Source organism: Odontesthes bonariensis, chromosome 7 (genome assembly GCF_027942865.1).
Source record: "Odontesthes bonariensis isolate fOdoBon6 chromosome 7, fOdoBon6.hap1, whole genome shotgun sequence".
NCBI classification, from domain to species: domain Eukaryota; kingdom Metazoa; phylum Chordata; class Actinopteri; order Atheriniformes; family Atherinopsidae; genus Odontesthes; species Odontesthes bonariensis.
This window is the reverse complement of record NC_134512.1, coordinates 37,886,734-37,910,412: the sequence shown is the minus strand read 5'-3', so window position 1 is coordinate 37,910,412 and position 23,679 is coordinate 37,886,734. Positions and strand designations below refer to the sequence as shown.

Here is a 23,679-nt window from a genome sequence, read left to right as displayed (position 1 = left end):
TGCTGGTGCGCCGAGTCTGTCGGTTATAAACGTGTTATTCACTGTTTGAGAAGTAGGATGTGTGACCTGAGGGCTTTAGAGAGGTCACAAACCTCTGAATAATCAAAGGGATCTTATAGGCATCTGGTGCAGATGTGAGCAGAGAACATGAGGAGATAAGAACCGAAGGAAAGTGGTGCAATGAATGAAATGTGATGGTGACTGTGACAGACGGTGAGACAAAAAGGTGAGAAAAGGGGAAGGTTGTTTAGTCTAAAATGACTCAAGTCAGCTTCCACTTGGTGCCTGTCTGTTAAATGTCACATTAAAGTTTGATGCATACTTCCTATTATGATGTGTCCTGTGGAGCCAAACAGGCGAAGCAGCCAATGAAATGACAGGACCGATATCACAGGATCGGACCACGTGCACGCCTTAATGTGTGCACGTGTGTGTGCATGTGTGTGTGTGAGACTCTGCATCAGGAAGCCTCAACCAGACAAGAACTTTGATCAGATTTAGTAAGTGGAGTGCAGAAACTTCCAGGTGTCGGTTTATGATCCGAACCTTTCTGCAAACATGGGCTGTGTTCCAAACCGCATACTTCTCCTACTACTCCTACTAACTTTTTGAGTTAGTATGCCAGTTTCAGTAAGTGAGAAGTTCCCAGACGCATACTAGATTCTCCTAAATGTTGGGTATGCATCATGAGGTTACTACTCATACTCAAACTACCCAAGATGCAACGTAACGTGACGTCGCCGATCGTCATTTCCTGTCAAAACGGCAGTTTCAAGCTAGCTACAACGAGGGTAGGTTCACTTCCTGTTTTCAAAACAAAAGCACCACTTGTATCGTAATGGCTTTCCCTATGATAAAAGGCAACGGGTATTTTAGTTTGTGAAAATAACCGGAAGTGCGTTGCTCACTGCGGCTAGCTTTAGTAGCGCCGAATTCGTGGGAACAAAATTGTAAACAGCCGGTATTTTGTCAGGTTTTCAACACGTTGGGGATCTAAACGACTACTTTCTCACCTGAAAATGTTTCAAATGTTGCTAAAGTTTACAGAGTTTAGAGCTCAAGAGAAATCAGCTTCAGGCCGGCTGATTTTGGCTCGGGCAGGAGCGAAATGCATTGTGGGTAAACGCTCTGCATACTGTCTGATCGATGAGTATGCAGTATGCAGTATGCAGTATGTAGTATGTAGTATGCAGTATGCAGTATGTAGTATGCAGTATGCAGTATGTAGTATGCAGTATGGAGTATGTAGTATGCACTATGTAGTATGCAGTATGTAGTATGCAGTATGCAGTATGTAGTATGCACTATGTAGTATGCAGTTTGTAGTATGCAGTATGCAGTATGTAGTATGTAGTATGCAGTATGTAGTATGCAGTATGCAGTATGCAGTATGCAGTATGTAGTATGCAGTATGCACTATGTAGTATGCAGTATGCAGTATGCAGTATGTAGTATGCAGTATGCAGTATGTAGTATGTAGTATGCAGTATGCAGTATGTAGTATGCAGTATGCAGTATGTAGTATGCAGTATGCAGTATGCACTATGTAGTATGCAGTATGCATTATGTAGTATGCAGTATGCAGTATGTAGTATGCAGTATGCAGTATGCACTATGTAGTATGCAGTATGCAGTATGTAGTATGTAGTATGCAGTATGCAGTATGTAGTATGCAGTATGCAGTATGTAGTATGCAGTATGCAGTATGCACTATGTAGTATGCAGTATGTAGTATGGAAGTATGCGGTTTCGAACACAGTCTTGGACTTTGTGGTAGTGGTGGAGTGTTTCTGTGCACGTGTGCATGTGTGTGTGTGTGTGTGTGTGTGTGTGTGTGTGTGTGTGTGTGTGTGTGTGCATCTGTGCATGTGTGTGTGTGTGTGTGTGTGAGTGTGTGTGTGTGTGTGTGTGTGTGTGTGTGCTGGTAATCACACATGCATGTAATGTGTTTTTATTCCATAGAAAGCAGAACGCCGCTCTCTGAAAGCAGCGAGTCCTGCCTGAAGCCGTCTCTGTGCACGGCCCTGAGTGCACTGACCTATTTACTGTAATGCACACACTGTACGCCGGGTGTGATCTGCATCCCTCGCACAGGAGAAACACAACCGCATCACGTGCACGTGCACACGGAACGATTAAGAAATGGATGCTGGGCAACATGTGGAGACTTATAGCAGGAGATCTGAGATGAATCTCAGAGAAACGAGCATTGTTTTCTGCTCTTTACCACCAGTAATTATTCCACTTGCTTTGCCTTTGGTTGTTGGTGAGGCTGTTTGTGACGGCTGCTTTTATAGACTTACAGAATTTATATTTTAGTTTTTTATATTCTGCTGATGGCAGTTTTTTCGTTTTTTCCTCTGTGGACCCAGAGCTCCTTTAAGGTTTTATGATGTTGCATCACGCCGCTGCAGCTTCCTCTGGAGTCAGCTGTAAATTTGTGTCGGGAAATCACAGCGGGGACGACGTCCAACCCACCCAAAAGCTGGTTGCTAAGCAACAGCTGTGAGCCACGAGCCTGAGCCGAGGCTCTCTGAGCTAACGGAATAAAAGATAAAGGAAAATACGTGCCGACGCGGTCGTGTTTTAGATTCTCAGCAGAAAATGGAATCAGATGTAAGAACATAAGAAGAGATGTCACCGATCAATAGATTAAATCAGTTTATGTCAGGTCAGGTTTTGTGTCTTTGTCTTATTCATTTACTTTTTGGTTGGATCGTTCTTACAAATGTTGGAGATTTTGGGTCCAGTCCAATCATCTGTTTTACTTATGAGCTTCCTCAGCGGTCTCCTTTAGGAAACACCGGACCGTCCTTTAGGAGAGAAAGGATCTCCGACTCTTCCTCAGCGATCTCCTTTAGGAAACACCCGACCGTCCTTTAGGAGAGAAAGGAGCTCCGACGCTTCCTCAGCGGTCTCCTTTAGGAAACGCCGGACCGTCCTTTTGGAGAGAAGGGAGCTCCGACGCTTCCTCAGCGGTCTCCTTTAGGAAACGCCGGACCGTCCTTTAGGAGAGAAAGGAGCTCCGACGCTTCCTCAGCGGTCTCCTTTAGGAAACGCCGGACCGTCCTTTTGGAGAGAAGGGAGCTCCGACGCTTCCTCAGCGGTCTCCTTTAGGAAACGCCGGACCGTCCTTTTGGAGAGAAGGGAGCTCTGACGCTTCCTCAGCGGTCTCCTTTAGGAAACGCCGGACCGTCCTTTAGGAGAGAAGGGAGCTCCGACGCTTCCTCAGCGGTCTCCTTTAGGAAACGCCGGACCGTCCTTTAGGAGAGAAAGGAGCTCCGACGCTTCCTCAGCGGTCTCCTTTAGGAAACGCCGGACCGTCCTTTAGGAGAGAAGGGAGCTCCGACGCTTCCTCAGCGGTCTCCTTTAGGAAACGCCGGACCGTCCTTTAGGAGAGAAGGGAGCTCCGACGCTTCCTCAGCGGTCTCCTTTAGGAAACGCCGGACCGTCCTTTAGGAGAGAAAGGAGCTCCGACGCTTCCTCAGCGGTCTCCTTTAGGAAACGCCGGACCGTCCTTTAGGAGAGAAAGGAGCTCCGACGCTTCCTCAGCGATCTCCTTTAGGAAACACCGGACCGTCCTTTAGGAGAGAAGGGAGCTCCGACGCTTCCTCAGCGGTCTCCTTTAGGAAACGCCGGACCGTCCTTTAGGAGAGAAGGGAGCTCCGACCCTTCCTCAGCGGTCTCCTTTAGGAAACGCCGGACCGTCCTTTAGGAGAGAAAGGAGCTCCGACGCTTCCTCAGCGGTCTCCTTTAGGAAACTCCGGACCGTCCTTTAGGAGAGAAAAGGAGCTCCGACGCTTCCTCAGCGGTCTCCTTTAGGAAACGCCGGACCGTCCTTTAGGAGAGAAGGGAGCTCCGACGCTTCCTCAGCGATCTCCTTTAGGAAACGCCGGACCGTCCTTTAGGAGAGAAGGGAGCTCCGACGCTTCCTCAGCGGTCTCCTTTAGGAAACGCCGGACCGTCCTTTAGGAGAGAAGGGAGCTGCGACGCTTCCTCAGCGGTCTCCTTTAGGAAACGCCGGACCGTCCTTTAGGAGAGAAAGGAGCTGCGACGCTTCCTCAGCGGCCTCCTTTAGGAAACGCCGGACCGTCCTTTAGGAGAGAAAGGAGCTCCGACGCTTCCTCAGCGGTCTCCTTTAGGAAACACCGGACCGTCTTTTAGGAGAGAAGGGAGCTGCGACACTTCCTCAGCGGCCTCCTTTAGGAAACGCCGGACCGTCCTTTAGGAGAGAAGGGAGCTCCGACGCTTCCTCAGCGGCCTCCTTTAGGAAACGCCGGACCGTCCTTTAGGAGAGAAGGGAGCTCCGACGCTTCCTCAGCGGTCTCCTTTAGGAAACGCCGGACCGTCCTTTAGGAGAGAAAGGAGCTCCGACGCTTCCTCAGCGGTCTCCTTTAGGAAACGCCGGACCGTCCTTTAGGAGAGAAAGGAGCTCCGACGCTTCCTCAGCGGCCTCCTTTAGGAAACGCCGGACCGTCCTTTAGGAGAGAAGGGAGCTCCGACGCTTCCTCAGCGGTCTCCTTTAGGAAACGCCGGACCGTCCTTTAGGAGAGAAAGGAGCTCCGACGCTTCCTCAGCGGTCTCCTTTAGGAAACGCCGGACCGTCCTTTAGGAGAGAAAGGAGCTCCGACGCTTCCTCAGCGGTCTCCTTTAGGAAACGCCGGACCGTCCTTTAGGAGAGAAAGGATCTCCGACTCTTCCTCAGCGGTCTCCTTTAGGAAACGCCGAACCGTCCTTTAGGAGAGAAGGGAGCTGCGACGCTTCCTCAGCGGTCTCCTTTAGGAAACGCCGGACCGTCTTTTAGGAGAGAAGGGAGCTCCGACGCTTCCTCAGCGGTCTCCTTTAGGAAACGCCGGACCGTCCTTTAGGAGAGAAAGGAGCTCCGACGCTTCCTCAGCGGTCTCCTTTAGGAAACGCCGGACCGTCCTTTAGGAGAGAAAGGAGCTGCGACGCTTCCTCAGCGGTCTCCTTTAGGAAACGCCGGACCGTCCTTTAGGAGAGAAAGGAGCTCCGACGCTTCCTCAGCGGCCTCCTTTAGGAAACGCCGGACCGTCCTTTAGGAGAGAAGGGAGCTCCGACGCTTCCTCAGCGGTCTCCTTTAGGAAACGCCGGACCGTCCTTTAGGAGAGAAAGGAGCTCCGACGCTTCCTCAGCGGTCTCCTTTAGGAAACGCCGGACCGTTTTTTAGGAGAGAAGGGAGCTCCGACGCTTCCTCAGCGGCCTCCTTTAGGAAACGCCGGACCGTCCTTTAGGAGAGAAGGGAGCTCCGACGCTTCCTCAGCGGTCTCCTTTAGGAAACGCCGGACCGTCCTTTAGGAGAGAAGGGAGCTCCGACGCTTCCTCAGCGGCCTCCTTTAGGAAACACCGGACCGTCCTTTAGGAGAGAAAGGAGCTGCGACGCTTCCTCAGCGGTCTCCTTTAGGAAACGCCGGACCGTCCTTTAGGAGAGAAGGGAGCTCCGACGCTTCCTCAGCGGTCTCCTTTAGGAAACGCCGGACCGTCCTTTAGGAGAGAAGGGAGCTCCGACGCTTCCTCAGCGGTCTCCTTTAGGAAACGCCGGACCGTCCTTTAGGAGAGAAGGGAGCTCCGACGCTTCCTCAGCGGCCTCCTTTAGGAAACACCGGACCGTCCTTTAGGAGAGAAAGGAGCTGCGACGCTTCCTCAGCGGTCTCCTTTAGGAAACGCCGGACCGTCCTTTAGGAGAGAAGGGAGCTCCGACGCTTCCTCAGCGGTCTCCTTTAGGAAACGCCGGACCGTCCTTTAGGAGAGAAAGGAGCTGCGACGCTTCCTCAGCGGTCTCCTTTAGGAAACGCCGGACCGTCCTTTAGGAGAGAAGGGAGCTCCGACGCTTCCTCAGCGGTCTCCTTTAGGAAACGCCGGACCGTCCTTTAGGAGAGAAAGGAGCTCCGACGCTTCCTCAGCGGTCTCCTTTAGGAAACGCCGGACCGTCCTTTAGGAGAGAAGGGAGCTCCGACGCTTCCTCAGCGGTCTCCTTTAGGAAACGCCGGACCGTCCTTTAGGAGAGAAGGGAGCTCCGACGCTTCCTCAGCGGTCTCCTTTAGGAAACGCCGGACCGTCCTTTAGGAGAGAAGGGAGCTCCGACGCTTCCTCAGCGGCCTCCTTTAGGAAACACCGGACCGTCCTTTAGGAGAGAAAGGAGCTGCGACGCTTCCTCAGCGGTCTCCTTTAGGAAACGCCGGACCGTCCTTTAGGAGAGAAGGGAGCTCCGACGCTTCCTCAGCGGTCTCCTTTAGGAAACGCCGGACCGTCCTTTAGGAGAGAAAGGAGCTGCGACGCTTCCTCAGCGGTCTCCTTTAGGAAACGCCGGACCGTCCTTTAGGAGAGAAGGGAGCTCCGACGCTTCCTCAGCGGTCTCCTTTAGGAAACGCCGGACCGTCCTTTAGGAGAGAAAGGAGCTCCGACGCTTCCTCAGCGGCCTCCTTTAGGAAATGGAACAACATGATCAGATCCCATCAGATGAAGTAACTAAAGCACCTTTTGTAGGATATATTTATTGTACATCTGGACTTTCAGACCCACATCAAAGTGTCGTCTTTTCCTGAGTCCTGAAGGAGTTTTCCTCCATCTTACCTAAACCCTGAGATGTTTTCAGAAGGTCAAAGAAAAAAAAAATAGGAGGATTTAGGTTCACAGATGTGTCTTCATCGTGCACCCCGTTCAAACGCCTGCGTGAGGTGTTCACATATTTCTCCCAGAGAACTGGCAGTGGCACAGAAACACACACATGACGCTAACGGTCGGATATTAACTGTCTGAAGTCCTGTAGCTGTTTATGTAGAACCTCTCTGGATGTTCCTGTTTCCGAGCTCTTCTCTAACTCTGAACATCGCCAGAGACACGATCGGCTGTCTCCACTCACAGCGATGTTGTGAGTTCGTGGTGAGGCGCATCGAGGCTACCTTTACACGGAAACGATCTAAAACCAAAACGCAAAAGTGGCGTTTCGTTTTCACTTTTAAATCTGCATTCAGACGAGCGTTTTAGGGTGAAACTCTGCGTGCATACGGAAACGCAAAAGTGTGTGATGTTTCATATTTATCGATGCAATAAACACGCCAGATGGCTAGGTGGCAACGCTACCAAGACCAAGTCTTTCTACTTCTCTTCTACCTGTTCACTCTCGCGAAGTAAACCTCATCATTGCTGTTATCTGATGAAATGACTCTTGAACGTCAATTACCGCGAGTTGAAAGTCCGCAGGGACGGACATGTTGATGGCCTACTGATGTGTTTCCCACGGTTTTCTGGCGCTTTATTATGCTTGTCACGTCATGTCTATGTGACGAGAAACGCAGTTTTGCATTTTTCATCCTTTACACGGTGGCGCGACAGTGGAGCGTTTTCAAGAATTCCACTCTGGAGGGCGGTTTCACTTTTTTGCCTTTTCATGCCCCCAAAACGCCGTCACCATCCAAACGATATAGTGCATCCGCAAAAAGGTTTAGCGTTTTTAACCCGTTTTCGTTTCCGTGTAAAGTGCCCCTGAGAAGTAGCTGAAACGGTGAGAAGTCGGGGGGGCAGAGAGGGCGCAACCTCCTGTGGTCGTGGAGGTGATGAAAGAAAAATCAATGAGCTCCGACAGTTATGGAACTTTGACCTTTCTCGGGCCTTTTCTGGCGTCCTTTCTCTACAGATGTTTGAGTGATTAGCCTGAGCGTGTTCAGTTGGGGCTGCATCTGTAGATGATAATCAGCCTGAGTGTATCATTAAGTTTAGACATGTTAACCACCGTGTGGAACAGAGAAGATGAGGTCAGTAATTACAGATACGGCTTGATTCTCTCAGCTGTAACGACGGGCGCTTATGTAACAGCTACGTTTGGGTCGATGTCTTCTCACCAACATTTAAACTTTCCTGTTGAGACGATTCAAACTCGTACGCTGTGCAGAGGATGAAACAGAATAAAATAAACTTCTGTAAAGTTCTGCATCTCAGAACCAAAATGCATCAAACCATCTTATCGGTCTCCATCCTGCAGGAGCCGCATCTGATCAAGCACTGGTAAAAATGCCCCTCCAAAAATAAGTAAAAAAACAGCAAATACAAGACGTTTTTGCTTGAAATAAGCAAAAAAATCTGCCAATGGAACTAGTGAAAATCGGCTTGTCAAGATTTCTTGAAATAAGATGTGATATTTGGGACTTTTGAGTTAAAAGTGATCTTGAAATTAGCTTAAAAACCTCTTCAAATGTCAAAAAAAGCTTGTTTCATATGATATGTGACTCAAAACAATTTGTTTTCAAGACTTTTTCATTTAACAAGATATTCCAGATGTATTGTCTTCAAACAAGTCCCTATATCTGGCTGTAATGGTGCTTGTTAGGCAGTTGTGTCTAATATTAAGTGTAATGAGATATTTGGACTAGAAATGAGACAAATATACTTGGTAAGACTTTGATTTTTTCCAGTGTGAGCTCCGTGTTTGGTCTCAGAATGCGGACATAGATCGTGCTCTTTGACAACCGCCTCAGAACACAAAAGACTTTTCTCCTTGAAGCACAAACACATATTCGCCTCCCGATCTTTCTTGAAACAGAAAAACTGATGCAGATTGAAGGGCATCTGCATCAGTTTTTCTCATTTGATTTGATTTGTTTTTCTCAGGGATTCAATGTTTACCATCAGGATGACGCTCCCCACCCTCCTCTGCTGGTGTCAACCACATTTAAAACTCACCATCCTGTCTCCACCTGAAACTGAGAATTGTTTTAATGCTCTACAGCTGCAGAGGGTAAGAAATACACTGGAAAAAATGCCCCTCCAAAAATAAGTAAAAAAAACAGCAAATAAAAGACGTTTTTGCTTGAAATAAGCAAAAAATCTGCCAATGGAACTAGTGAAAATCGGCTTGTCAAGATTTCTTGAAATAAGATGTGATATTTAGGACTTTTGAGTTAAAAGTGATCTTGAAATTAGCTTAAAAACCTCTTCAAATGTCAAAAAAAGCTTGTTTCATATGATATGTGACTCAAAACAATTTGTTTTCAAGACTTTTTCATTTAACAAGATATTCCAGATGTATTGTCTTCAAACAAGTCCCTATATCTGGCTGAAATGGTGCTTGTTAGGCAGTTGTGTCTTATATTAAGTATAATTTTTTTACTTATTTCAAGCAAAAACGTCTTGTATTTGTTGTTTTGTTACTTATTTTTGAAGGGGCATTTTTTCCAGTGTATCTCAGCATGGTGTGCAGTATGTCCTTAAAACATTTGAGGAAACTGGACAAGTGTCAGGCCTAAAGAACTATCTCCACCAGATGAACAGGATCTGAAAGTGATGTTCTTAAAGGGATAATCCGGAGTAAAATGCACTTTAGATCAATTTACGGGATGTTGGGAGGACATACGTTGAGTTGACATCAAAATCATGTCATTCGGATGTGTTTTGAGAATTTCGATTTGACCGTTTTTAGCCAAAAGTCGTTAGCCTGGAAGTAAAGAGGGCATCGAGTATCGCCGCTACAAAACGCTATTTTTATACCTCTTCTACAGCTCCAAACAACATAACACTTACGTTAGTGAGTAGAGGGTCCCTAAAGCCAAACCGAAGTGTCCCGAGGTCTTCATGTGGTCGGATAGAGAGTCCAGAATGAATTTAATCAAGCCAGTACCTTTCCGGAAATGTTGCTGCAGCAGCTGCCGCTACAGACCGTGGTGAAGTTGGCTTGATATTGGATATTCCACATATATTCACATTCAGATGTAGTACGAACCACACACACCTTTTTGTACACTAATTGAATGCACACTCTATTTTATATTCATTTCTGTCGAATATCCAATATCAAACCAACTTCACCACGGTCTGTAGCGGCAGCTGCTGCAGCAACATTTCCGGAAAGGTACTGGCTTGATTAAATTCATTCTGGACTCTCTATCCGACCACATGAAGACCTCGGGACACTTCGGTTTGGCTTTAGGGACCCTCTACTCACTAACGTAAGTGTTATGTTGTTTGGAGCTGTAGAAGAGGTATAAAAATAGCGTTTTGTAGCAGCGAAATGATATGCCCCGTTCACTTCCTGGCTAACGACTTTTGGCTAAAAACGGTCAAATCGAAATTCTCAAAACACATCCGAATGACATGATTTTGATGTCAACTCAACGTATGTACTCCCAACATCCCGTAAATTGATCTAAAGTGCATTTTACGCCGGATTACCCCTTTAAGAGAGAGGAAAAAATCCAGCAAAGACCTGACACAGGAGCTGAGAGATGCATCTGGACCTTCAGCTGATCTGAGCTGTGTTGGAGGATAAAGGAGCTCAGTCATCACACCAGTCCCTGACTGACACGTCTGTGAAAGAGGTGAAAGAGGCTGACTGCTGGAGAGGAAGATAACATCAGCTAATAACAACAACTAGTAACAGACTGAAGTTTCAAAATCCACGAGAGATCAAATAAAAAAAGAAATTTTACAATCTTCCCTTTATCAAAGAGAACGAGAGGAAAACTGTTTGGATTTTAAATCAGAACCTGATCACATGAGAAGAAGGTGGAGAACAGATTCACATCGTGATGCCATATGTGTCAGGGTGGGTTGGTAGGACACGGACTCAGAGATGTAAAGAAGCAAGTTGGATTTATTTCACAAAAACAGGCAAAAGAGCCGGATAACAAAAAACCTAAACTGTGGAATAAATACTTGAGACAAAACAAAAGAACTTGAGTTGGCGTGGCATAACTTTAACTTTTTTTAAGTTCCCGGATGCATACTAGATTCTCTGAAATGTTGGGTATGCATCATGAGGTTACTACTCATACTCAAACTACCCAAGATGCAACGTAACGTGACGTCGTCGATCGTCATTTCCTGTCAAAACGGCAGTTTCAAGCTAGCTACAACGAGGGTAGGTTCACTTCCTGTTTTCAAAACAAAAGCACCAATTGTATGGTAATGGCTTTCCCTATGATAAAAGGCAACGGGTATTTTATTTTGTGAAAATAACCGGAAGTGCGTTGCTCACTGCGGCTAACTTTAGTAGCGCCGAATTCGTGGGAACAAAATTGTAAACAGCCGGTATTTTGTCAGGTTTTCAACACGTTGGGGATCTAAACGACTACTTTCTCACCTGAAAATGTTTCAAATGTTGCTAAAGTTTACAGAGTTTAGAGCAGGGGTTGCCAACCCGCGGCTCTTTGTCTGGTTTCATGCGGTTCTTGCGTTCATATAAAAATTTGTGTTTGTGTTTTTTTACGGCAGCGGTCTCCAACCTTTTTTGCTCCATGCTAATGTCAGACAATGTTTTCACAGACCGGCCTTTCAGGTGTGGCCGATAAATACTACAAAATAAAATAATACAACTAACACAGACTCTGTGGTATTTAGTAAATATAATAATAAACTTGAATCCACTGTGTACTTGTATGTAACTTCATTAGCAGCGTCCTCCTGACGTAACATCCTCTCTGGTTGCTATGGTAACGCTTAAACATGCCTTCAAAATGCAGCTTTCTTTTTCTTAGTGGTCACAGCCTCTTCTTCTGTCTCCTTCACTGGGAAGAAGCTTTCCAAACACGTCCGTTTTGACTCATTTTTGCTAGGTTCGTGGGTTTAATATCAGCGTTGATGCGTCACGTGACCGAGACGAGAGCGAGTTAAGAACAGACGGATGTAACGGAGAGAATTCGGTAATTTTTCAAAAATAATGTGGCTCTTTGTGGTCACACAGTAAAAAATGCGGCTCTTGGTCTCTGACCGGTTTGCCACCCCTGGTTTAGAGCTTAAGCAAAATCAGCTTCAGGCCGGCTGAGCGAACTGCATTGTGGGTAAACGCTCTGCATACTGTCTGATCGATGAGTATGTAGTATGGAAGTATGTAGTATGTAGTCGGCGGTTTCTAACACAGCCTGAGGTGAGTGAGTGCAGCTGAGGGGAAAAACAGGTGAAAGTGAATGAAGGTGATGGCAGAGCAACAGAAACTGGCTAAACTAAATAACGGACCTGGACTAGAAAACTAAGGCATGAGGGAAAACCAAAACATGGCAAAACTAAAAACTAAACATGAGCTTAAAAACTAAAGACATGATTAACACATAATAAAACACCAAACTAAAAACATGGGGAGAAATCCCATGGGCGTCACAATATGGATCAAATATATTGTAAATTTAATAAAGATGATGTCATGTTCTCCCCGTGCATGCATGGGTTAGTGGTCAGGTTAGCTGGAGACTCGGCCTGAGTGTGGTCTTCAGCCCCCCAGTCGCCCTGAACTGGATAAAGGAGAGACGACATGAGCTCTAACATAACAGAGAAGAACTCTTACTGCTTGTTAACATCTTTTCTGTGCTTGTCTGTGTGCAGCTACCTTGACAGCCTAGATCGGATCGGTGCGCCCGACTACCAGCCGACAGAGCAGGACATCCTGAGGACCCGGGTGAAGACCACAGGCATCGTCGAGACGCACTTCACCTTCAAAAACCTTCACTTCAGGTCTGTGGAAACTGTTTTTTTCCTCTTGACTCTGCACTTCCGCTTCTCTTTCCAAGCACACAGCAGAAACTCCTGCACGTAATTCATTATGGGCGCCAATGCCGAAGGCATTAGACGCACATAAAACTCCTGTGCTGGATTGTTATTTTTCCGTTTCCGTCCTATATTTTGACGGCCTACTAGTCTAGCACAGACTAGTCCGACCGGCATAAAAAGCACACCGCTGCGTGCGCAATGACCTCGATCAGTGTGTCATTACGTTTGGCTCTCTTTAGTCGAAAGGAATTCCGGCAAAATGGAAAAAAGTGGGAAATTGTGGATGGGAAAATGCATATAAAATGAAAAAATAGGGCAGTTTTTGGCAGTTGGCGCCTCTACGAGGCCCAAAATTCAATGGGAAAATCGATTGAAAAGCACTTAACGAGCCCCAAAATGCATTTTTGAAAATGCCATAAAAGCTGTATTTTAAACAGGACCTTGATAAAAGTGACATAGCTGTCTTCACAGACCGCAAGCATCGATCGTTGCCGTATTTAGTATTTAGTATTTAGTATATGCTAACTATACGTTTAATAATGCTAGGTGCTAGCCAAGCTAGCTCTAGTTTAGCTTCCTGCCAAGCTTCTGGACGCGTAATTCGTTCACGGAGCAGGGTACGCACACAGGGGGAAGGAGGGGGGGGGGGGGGGAGCAGATTGCAGTTTGATAGACGGCATCAGTATCCAATCATTGTGAACGGTCTGTTCACAATGATTGGATACTGTTTTTCCTAGATTGTACGTTCTAGAGGCCACTAAAACTTTTCATATTTGTGTCAAAACTTTTAATTAATTGGTTGCAATGGGGGTGTGAAGAGTATTTCAAGCAAAATGTAAAAAAAGTGTTCCAGAAAAAGATCCCCTACCCCACCTTTAAGGTAAATGTGGTCTGAATTGAAAATGTATTGGCTGTGCTGTTTCTTTTTTTGTGGGATGTTTTATATGTAGTAATGCATATTTGTAAAAAGGGGACTTTAGTATGTTGTGGTAAAAGTGGCTCTTCCCTTGATTTTGCTCTGCCAATGTGGCTCTGGTGAAAAAAATAGTGAGTATCACTGAGTTAGAACACGAGGCCATGGGAACGATGAGGAAATGGAGTCTCATTCTGACTTTTCATCATATTTCCGCCTCTGTTGAGTGCTGATGCACACACAGCTCTGCTGAGCGAGGCGCTGGGTGTAACCCATAGTATCATTTACAAATGAGTCACAGATCCATCCCTTTGCACTGCAGGCTGCAGCCTGAAGGTAAATCCCATAATTTATCACTTTAGTGTGAACATCACCTGCCCTGAAGCAGCCTTGAGTAAGACTGTGCGCATAAAACAGAAGGTGTGAAGCAGAAAACTAAATAAAGTGCTAAAAGTTGGCCATCACAGTAAACACCCAGGGTAATTATTAAGTCACAGCTGTTTAAACGGTAGATAGATGTGAATATGCGCCATAAAAAGCTCATAGCACAGACAGAGGAAAGATGGATAAATGCAACAGAGACGTGTCAGAGTCCTGCAGCCCTGAAACTGAACAGTTGTCAGCAGCAGATATCCATCCAGGACATCTTTGTGGGACACTTTGGTTCAGATAAACGGCTGCGTCTCACTTTTAGCTTTAAAAGTGTTGAGTTATTTCACTGTTTAGTTAAAACTAGGGCTGGGCGCGTTAACTCGTTATTATCGCGTTAACTTTGCTAATTATTTAACGCCGATAAATACTTTATCGCGCATTAACGCAGGTTTTATTATTTATTTTATTATTGTAAAAGTCTGTTGCTTTCTGCTGCCGAACCACCAAACCTGGAGAAGGGTACGGAACTTTTACTCGGCCATTTTCATTTTAAAGTTGGACATCACCGCTACAGGTGCTCCTCGGTCCCTGAAGCTCACGGAGCTAACCGGCGCTACTTCCTGTTTTACTTGTTTCAACATAAAAGCACGTATTTCAAAATAAATTTTTAAAAAACTCCTGCATTTACAGCCAAGTTGAATCGTCTTCTCACCGTAGTAGTTCCTATGGAAGCCCGTTTCCGCCACTTAATAAAAAAAAATTTAGAAATACTATCTCATAATTATAGAATAGAATAGAATAGAATTAATAATTATGAGATACTAAGTCAAAATTATGATACTAAGTCGAAATTATGATATACTAAGTCAAAATTATGAGATACTAAGTCAAAATTACGAGATACTAAGTCAAAATTATGAGATACTAAATTTAAATTATGAGACACTAAATCGAAATTATGAGATACTAAATTGAAATTTTGACACTAAATCGAAATTACGAGATACTAAATCGAGATTAAGAGATACTAAATCGAAATTACGAGATACTAAGTCGAAATTACGAGATACTAAATCGAGATTAAGAGATACTAAATCGAAATTACGAGATACTAAGTCGAAATTACGAGATACTAAATCGAAATTACGAGATACTAAATCGAAATTACGAGATACTAAATCGAAATTACGAGATACTAAATCGAAATTACGAGATACTAAGTCGAAATTACGAGATACTAAATCGAAATTACGAGATACTAAGTCGAAATTACGAGATACTAAATCGAAATTACGAGATACAAAATCGAAATTACGAGATACTAAGTCGAAATTACGAGATATTAAGTCGAAATTATGAGATACTAAATCGAAATTACGAGATATTAAGTCGAAATTACGAGATACTAAATCGAAATTGCGAGATATTAAGTCAAAATTACGTGAAACTAAGTCGAAATTACGAGATATTAAGTCGAAATTACGAGATACTAAATCGAAATTACGAGATATTAAGTCGAAATTATGAGATATTAAGTCGAAATTACGAGATACTAAATCGAAATTACGAGATATTAAGTCGAAATTACGAGAAACTAAGTCGAAATTATGAGATAGTATTTCTAAATTTATTTTTATTAAGTGGCAGAAACGGGCTTCCATAAATTCCAGTCTAAAATATCACTTAAAGTCATTCAAGGAAACAGACAGTGGAGCGAGGCTTCTACATAAAAACTACAGAAAGATGCTGATGTTAAAAGTGTGTTTGCACAACAAATGTTATGGCACTTTCATTCATATGGCAGCACATTTAAAATAAAGCTAAATGCTAAAAGCGATACGCTACTTTTGGATTCATTTTTGGATTCTGCATACAAATGCGATTAATCGTGATTAATCAGGGAAATCATGTGATTAATTAGATTAAACATGTTAATCGTTGCCCAGCCCTAGTTAAAAAAGAAAAATCTTTCATCAACTAGTCAGATTTATGGCAAATCAAAGCTCTGCGACTGGATCTGGATCCCATGGATCCACCATGGAGCCCCTGAAGCTGTTACGTGCTGATGATTTTAGGTTTTACTGATAAACACGTCTCAGACTGCACCATGGAAATAACAGGAGCTGTAAAGGTGTGTGTGTTGTGTCCGTCAGGCTCTTCGATGTAGGAGGCCAGAGGTCAGAGAGGAAGAAGTGGATCCACTGTTTTGAGGACGTGACGGCCATCATTTTCTGTGTGGCGCTGAGCGGATACGACCAGGTGCTGCACGAGGACGAGACCACGGTAAGGACGAGCGCCTCCACGGCCGGACAACACGCGCGCTCCGCCGCTGTGCGGGGAAGCTGGCTGTTAGCAGCCTGTGTAAAGATAATAATAATAATAATAATACATTTTATTTATAACATACTTTACATTTACAACAAAATCTCAAAGTGCTACAGTGGGATAAAATACAAATATTAAGAAAATAAGTAAGAAAAACAACAAATACAAGATATTTTTGCTTGAAATAAGCCAAATAAATCTGCCAGTGGAACTGGTGAAAATCGGCTTGTCGAGATTTCTTGAAATAAGATGTGATATTTAGGACTTTTGAATTAAAAGTGATCTTGAAATTAGCTAAAAAAAAAAAGCTTGTTTCATATGATATGTGACTCAAAACAATTTGTTTTCAAGACTTTTTCATTTAACATGATATTCCAGATGTATTGTCTTCAAACAAGTCCCTATATCTGGCTGAAATGGTGCTTGTTAGGCAGTTGTGTCTTATATTAAGTGTAATGAGATATTTGGACTAGAAATGAGACAAATATACTTGGTAAGATTTAGATTTTTTCCAGTGTGGTGTAACATCCAACTGGGGCTGAATACAACTCATGTCAGAATCCTTAAAACTAACACTGGAGCATCTGAGTAATACGTTTTCTGTTCATGAACATGATGTTAAGCCACATATCTGCATGTGTGGGAACGGTTCATGCAGCACAGGTGAGAGATAAAGAGATAAAGGTCTGATGGTGGACATAGCTGAGAGTAACGAGGTGTTTCCTTAACCTCCCGCTGAAGGCCGCGGCCCAGCGTGAAAAACAAATACGCTGATGTGAACGCTCGCTGCTATTTCGGCGCCTCGGTAGGACTCCAGGCTGGGAAACTGTTCTCAGTAGCTGCTCTATTTATGCAGATGTCACGGAGCATCCCTCTGAGCTGGGAGCCGCAGCGCAGCACCAGACGAGGAGAGGAAATATCCGTAAAACGCGCTCGGAAGCAGCTCCACTCCGGCTGTTTATCCCGGTTTTTGGTGTCTTTTCCTGTTGAAAATGCCCGTCTGATGGTGACATGTTGAGAGCTGCCCACCTGTTACAGTAGTGCTGTGGAATATTTTCCTTCCTTCTGCACTGGAAAAAATGCCCCTCCAAAAATAAGTATAACAATAACAAATAAAAGACGTTTTTGCCTGAAATAAGCAAAAAAATCTGCCAATGGAACTAGTGAAAATCAGCTTGTCAAGATTTCTTGAAATAAGATGTGATATTTAGGACTTTTGAGATAAAAGTGATCTTGAAATTAGCTTAAAAACCTCTTCAAATGTCAAAAAAAAAACTTGTTTCATGTGATATGTGACTCAAAACAATTTGTTTTCAAGACTTTTTCATTTAACAAGATATTCCAGATGTATTGTCTTCCAACAAGTCCCTATATCTGGCTGAAATAGAACCTGTTAGTGTCTTTTATTAAGTGTAATGAGATATTTTGACGAGAAAGAGATAAATATACTTGGCAAGACTTTTTGGATTTTTTCCAGTGTAACCTCACCATCTTATGTGACATGAGTCTGAAGAACACATTCAGTGAAGGATGAAGATCCCACTTTATGCTTTCAGTCGCTGTTATTCTGAGGAATCTGGAGGCAAAAACAAGCTAATAACCAGTGAGAGTTCCATTAAAGCTTTCCTGTTTGTCAGGATAATGAAAAACATTTTTATTATTATCAAACCGTAAACATGAGAGGGAGGTCTAATTACCGAATGTTTGGGCTCGCTCCCACGTCTCCCGTCACATCCGTGTGCCTCTGATTCAGCAGAGATATTTAATTTAACGGGGACGGGAAAGCAGCCGTTAAAGTCACCGATCTGCTCTGAGTGAAAAGAAGCCAAAAATAATCCGTACCTTTGAGGTTTTTAGGTGGTTTTTAACGCTGATTCCTGCTGCATGAAGCCACCGTCTGTGCGTCTCTGAAGGTGATTCTTACAGGATGATGCTGCGAGCACCAGAATCAGGACCTTCAGTGCAGATTTCACTCTTTCTGAGCTTTCTGAATGAATCCATTCAGAACATTTTAAGGCCTTCTTAATACCCCTTAAACCTATAAAAAGAATAAGATTCTTAAACATTTCTCTCTGATAATTCCACTTTGTGTCTCTGGTGGAACAGACCTGCTTGTTTTTAACTAAAAGATGTATTAACTAACCGTTAACTAGACTAAACCAAATGTATAAATGTAAATACTAGCGCTGGGCGAGTTAACTCGTTATTATCGCGTTAACTTGTTTATTATTTAACGCCGATAAATATTTTATCGCGCATTAACGCAGGTTTTATTATTGTAAAAGTCTGTTGAATGCATCACATTCACACAGTTACAGCAAACACCACGAAGCATGGAGGAATAAAATAAAGATAAACTAGCAGGTAACATCACCGCTACAGGTGTGAAGCTAACGGAGCTAATCGGCGCTACTTCCTGTTTTACTCGTTTCAACATAAAAGCACGTATTTCAAAATAAATTTAAATAAAACTCCTGCATTTACAGCCAAGTTGAATTGTCTTCTCAGCGTAGTAGTTCCAGTCTAAAATATCACTTAAAGGCAAAACACACAACTGATAGCAGCAAGTCATTCAAGGAAACAGACAGTGGAGCGAGGCTTCTACATAAAAACTACAGAAAGATGCTGATGTTAAAAGTGTGTTTGCACAACAAATGTTATGGCACTTTCATTCATATGGCAGCACATTTAAAATAAAGCTAAATGCTAAAAGCTATACGCTACTTTTGGATTCATTTTTGGATTCTGCGTACAAATGCGATTAATCGTGATTAATCAGGGAAATCATGTGATTAATTAGATTAAACATTTTAATCGTTGCCCAGCCCTAGTAAAGATGTTTGCACGTTGCAGCGTTCTGGTTTCCAACGCAGCACGAGACCTTCTTCTGGGATTAGAAGACAGAATTTTAAGTTTAAACGTGCAACACATGACCAGGATACAGATGTGAGTGTGACTGCAGTCAGAGCAGACCCGTACGGCGTGTTTTTCCGTCAGTCTGGAACTATTCTCACTGGAGCTTTGCATTAGACTTCAGAGAAACTGACTCCATGTGTGTTGGGATGTCGGACAGCTAACCGGTTAACAGACCGTGTAGGAGCTATTTGTAAAGTTAGTTTTTGTTTTTTGGTTCTAGTTGTAAATTTAATGAGCTAATTATGAATAACTTTATTTGATTAATTTCAGGGCTTTATTTACATTGGATTTTTTGCTAATATTCTTTCTTAGTTATTTGTTTAGAATATTTTTGCTAATTGGGTCACACTGGGCACCTGGAGTCCCAGCATGCACCTGGGTGGGCCGATGGTTTTTACCAGGAAAAAAAGGAGAGAGCAGCAGGTTTTCTTTGTTTTCTTTGTTTTCTTTCGTCTTCTTTGGCCTGCGTTAACCCTTTGTGTGGTCTTAACATTGTGTTTACTCCCCTTTGTCCTACCAAAGCCCCAAAATAAAGCAACTTAGTTGAATTTTAAATGCAAAATCTATTTTGTGTGATGAAACCACCTGTTATTTATCTATTCAACTCAATTCAATACATTTTTTATCATGTATTTTTTGTTACACAATACAAAAAGACAATCACCAGTTTTCAGGATTACACTTTTTTTTTTTTTGGTCAGTCGGACCAACAGTTTTCTTGTTTTCTCAGTTTTCTTTTACATAATAAAGGTTTATTATTGCTATTATATAAATGTGAAGTAATTACTTCTGAATTAATTATATTGAAAGGGAAAAAAACAGTGAACTTTTTTCTGCTGTTTAAATGTTTTTATAATTCACGGGTCAAAAATGACCCACAAGACAATCTTTGTACCCTAGTGGAGTACAGCCCACATGGAAACATGAACAAAAATAAAGTGTGACTTTTTCTAATGATGGGGTCCCTTTAGGAAAAGTCATAACATTTACAGTTGGAAAAAGATGGTTTAAGGTATTTTTTCTACAGCTAAACATGGTGGTGGCTCACTTTGGACCCGCAGGACAACAGGAGGGTTAAACTACATCCCCCATGGTGCATCAGTGGTCTTCTGATTTTGTTTGGTTTAAGTTTAATTTGTTTTTTTATGGACAAATGGCCACTACAGACTGATTTATCAAACTTATTGCAGCTGATGCTGCAGGGAGGCTCCGTGTTGTCCACAGATGCAAACGCTTCCGGCTCCACACGCACCGTTTTTGCTTCCTTCTCTCTGTTTGAGATGCGCTTTGCACTGCGTCTGACACGTGGCGTCTGCGGCTCCTTCTCACCTGAAACACGCCGGCGTCCTCTGGGACTGTGTGAACGCTGCCCGGCTGCCCTCTGAACACTTTCCTGCAGCTCCAGATGTGTGAATGTGGGGGGGGGGGAGGACCGGGACGTGGGTGGGCGGGCCGGCGGGTCCCTTGCGTTTCCTGTTCCTGCTCTAAGCTCCGCCCTGCAGCACCTCTGGCTCCTTCCTCTCCTCCTGTCACTGTCGCCATCGACTGTCCTCTCTAACCAATCAGCAGTCAGATCTTCTGCAGATGCTCCGCCCACAGACAGGTATGAAACCTCCGGATAGGTTGATGCACTCACCCAGAGTTGAAAGCAGCGCCTCTCTGTGTCTGTGAACCTGAACAAGCTGTTAAACTCCCCGTCCTTTCTCACCTTATTCCTCTGAATCGCCTTTTTAAAGCTCCTCTCGTCCTGCTTTGCCTCCAACGCGAGGCGGCGGCGCCCACATCTCAGGTCATCAGGACCCGTCCTCTCCCACTAATCTGACCGGCTGATGGGCCCCGTCAGTGATGGATCAGAACCAGAGAGAAGCTGCTTTCAACTCACTGTGTGGAAGAGTCAGTTTTCTCCATCAGGCACTTTACTGGCAGCTAGTTTTATTTACAGCAGAAAAGATATTCTCAACATTATGATGCTGATGAAGAATTCCAGTAAAAACAGTAATAAACTAACATTAAAAAGTGCCTCATGAGGAAAAACGGCATCTTCTGAGCTACATTTTATCTTTAAACGTACGTGTTGTTTAAATGCATCAGAACTTTTCCATTTAAATTTAAATCTCGTTTGGATCTAGTTTTTTTTCTCTTTAGTCCAGAGGACCCTGTGGAGTTTTTATGGGAAACAGCAGATTTAACTTTGCAGCCTTTTGACTTTGAACCGCTTTGAACCTGCAGAAGTACTTCAGGTTCTGCTGGTTCTGCTGGTTCTGCAGAGGTTGTGAAACTAAAAACATTTCTGTTTGAGTTTACATTAATTAGCCGTCTTCATGGCTCTAAAACTTTGAACCTGGACCTGGACCGTGTCCCGTCTCTGTGAGCCAGGCCGTCGCTGTGGTGTAAAACTCTCCAGGGTCCCTCTGAGCATTCCTTCAGTGTGATACGATGCAGTCAGAGCTCAGCATGCATGGCTTTGTTAAACTCACTGGTAGCAAGAGTCTGACTAATGATTTCAGAAGCCGTTATTTTGATTCGAACACACATGCAGAGCAGGAAACCCTGCGGCCGTCTGCAGAGGAACTCTGTTTGCACTAGTTCTGCTTTCTGGTTTACGTTTCGTCTCAGTTCCTCTTTGACTTTAGTATCTATCTATTACCTGTCTATTATCTATCTATTATCTGTCTATTACCTGTCTATTATCTATCTATTATCTGTCTATTATCTGTCTATTATCTATCTATTATCTGTCTATTATCTATCTATTACCTGTCTATTATCTATCTATTATCTGTCTATTACCTGTCTATTATCTATCTATTATCTGTCTATTATCTGTCTATTTCCTGTCTATTATCTATCTATTATCTGTCTATTATCTGTCTATTATCTATCTATTATCTGTCTATTATCTATCTATTACCTGTCTATTATCTATCTATTATCTATCTATTACCTGTCTATTATCTATCTATTATCTGTCTATTATCTGTCTATTACCTGTCTATTATCTATCTATTATCTGTCTATTATCTGTCTCATCTATTATCACATGTTTTGATGAGTCTGGAGATGTGCCTGCGGCCCGTTTAACATGTGCTAATCTCTCTCCAACAGAACCGCATGCATGAGTCTATGAAGCTCTTTGACTCCATTTGTAACAACAACTGGTTTAAGGACACGTCCATCATCCTGTTCCTGAACAAGAAGGACCTGTTTGAGAGAAAGATCCACAAGTCTCCGCTGTCCATCTGCTTCCCTGAATACTCCGGTACATCTTTCCCTGAGACAGTCTGTCCTTCCTGCTGTGTGTTCACTTCAACGGGCGGAGCTCCTCCTGCTCTGTGCTCCACCCGTTCTGTCGGTGTTTCTGTGCTCCACCCGTTCTGTCGGTGTTTCTGTGCTCCACCCGTTCAGTCTGTGTTTCTCTGCTCCACCCGTTATGTCGGTGTTTCTGTGCTCCACCCGTTCAGTCTGTGTTTCTGTGCTCCACCCGTTCTGTCGGTGTTTCTGTGCTCCACCCGTTCTGTCGGTGTTTCTGTGCTCCACCCGTTCAGTCTGTGTTTCTGTGCTCCACCCGTTCTGTCGGTGTTTCTGTGCTCCACCCGTTCTGTCGGTGTTTCTGTGCTCCACCCGTTCTGTCTCTGCTGCATCTCGTCTCTTTCAATCGGCTCCTCGCAGCTTTTTTGTCAAGTTGAATTTTGCGTTCAGAGCAAAGAAGCGAAGGTTTCTGAATCCCCTCATTTTCAGATGACAACAGCAGTGGTTACAGCTGCTCATTAAAGGGACAGTTCGCCTCTTTTGACATGAAGCTGTATGACATCCCATATCAGCAACATCATTTCTGAACATCTTCTTACCCCCTGCTGCGTCCTGTGAGCAGAGTTCCAGCCTCGTTTTGGTGTTGATGAAGGTAGTCCGGCTAGTAATACAGAATAATACATTTGCATCACAAAACACTTCTCCAGGAAAAAGTCAGACCTCACAATGTCTTGCCGCTATTTTCTCTCCCTTCGTATCACTGCCTGCTGCCGCCTGCCGCCTGCCGACAGCCGCGCCTGTTACGGTGTTTGCTGCTCGGTCTGCACAGCAGGCAGTGATACGAAGGGAGAGAAAATAGGGCCAAGAGATTGTGAGGTCTGACTTTTTCCTGGAGAACCATTTTGTGATGCAAATGTATTACTCTGTTGAACGCATATTGTTTTGAGAAGCAAAACGCTTTACTTTTTAAACCCCAGCCAACTAGCCGGACTACCTTCGCCAACACCAAAACGAGGCTGGAACTCTGCTCAAAGGACGCAGCAGGGGTAAGAAGATGTTCAGAAATGATGTTGCTGATATGGGATGTCATACAGCTTCATGTCAAACGAGGCGAACTGTCCCTTTAAGGCAAGACTAGTTTATCTGTACAGCACAATTCAACTACAAGGCGATTCAAAGTGCTTTATAGATAAATTAAAACAGTAGAAATAAAAAGCATGATTTAAATTTTAGACAAAAAAAGAAAGAAATAAGAACAATAGATAAAATCTGGATTTAAAATGTGATTAAGTTTTGAAACCGCATACTTCTCCCACTACTCCTACTAACTTTAACTTTTTTTAAGTTCCCGGATGCATACTAGATTCTCCGAAATGTTGGGTATGCATCATGAGGTTACTACTCATACTCAA

The 23,679-nt window shown here is 43.8% G+C and overlaps 1 protein-coding gene across 2 annotated transcripts in view; it reads left to right on the top strand.

Moving 5' to 3' along the window:
- gnao1a (guanine nucleotide binding protein (G protein), alpha activating activity polypeptide O, a) overlaps positions 1–23,679 on the top strand; it is a 147,030-nt gene that overhangs the window by 102,476 nt on the left and 20,875 nt on the right. Inside the window, exons 5-7 of one of the 2 annotated variants that reach the window (XM_075470747.1) lie at positions 12,328–12,456; positions 15,931–16,060; positions 22,124–22,277. In XM_075470747.1, coding sequence (XP_075326862.1) covers positions 12,328–12,456; positions 15,931–16,060; positions 22,124–22,277 — 413 coding nt within the window. The remainder of the gene's footprint in view (positions 1–12,327; positions 12,457–15,930; positions 16,061–22,123; positions 22,278–23,679) is intronic. The other variant, XM_075470746.1, reaches the window with a different exon arrangement.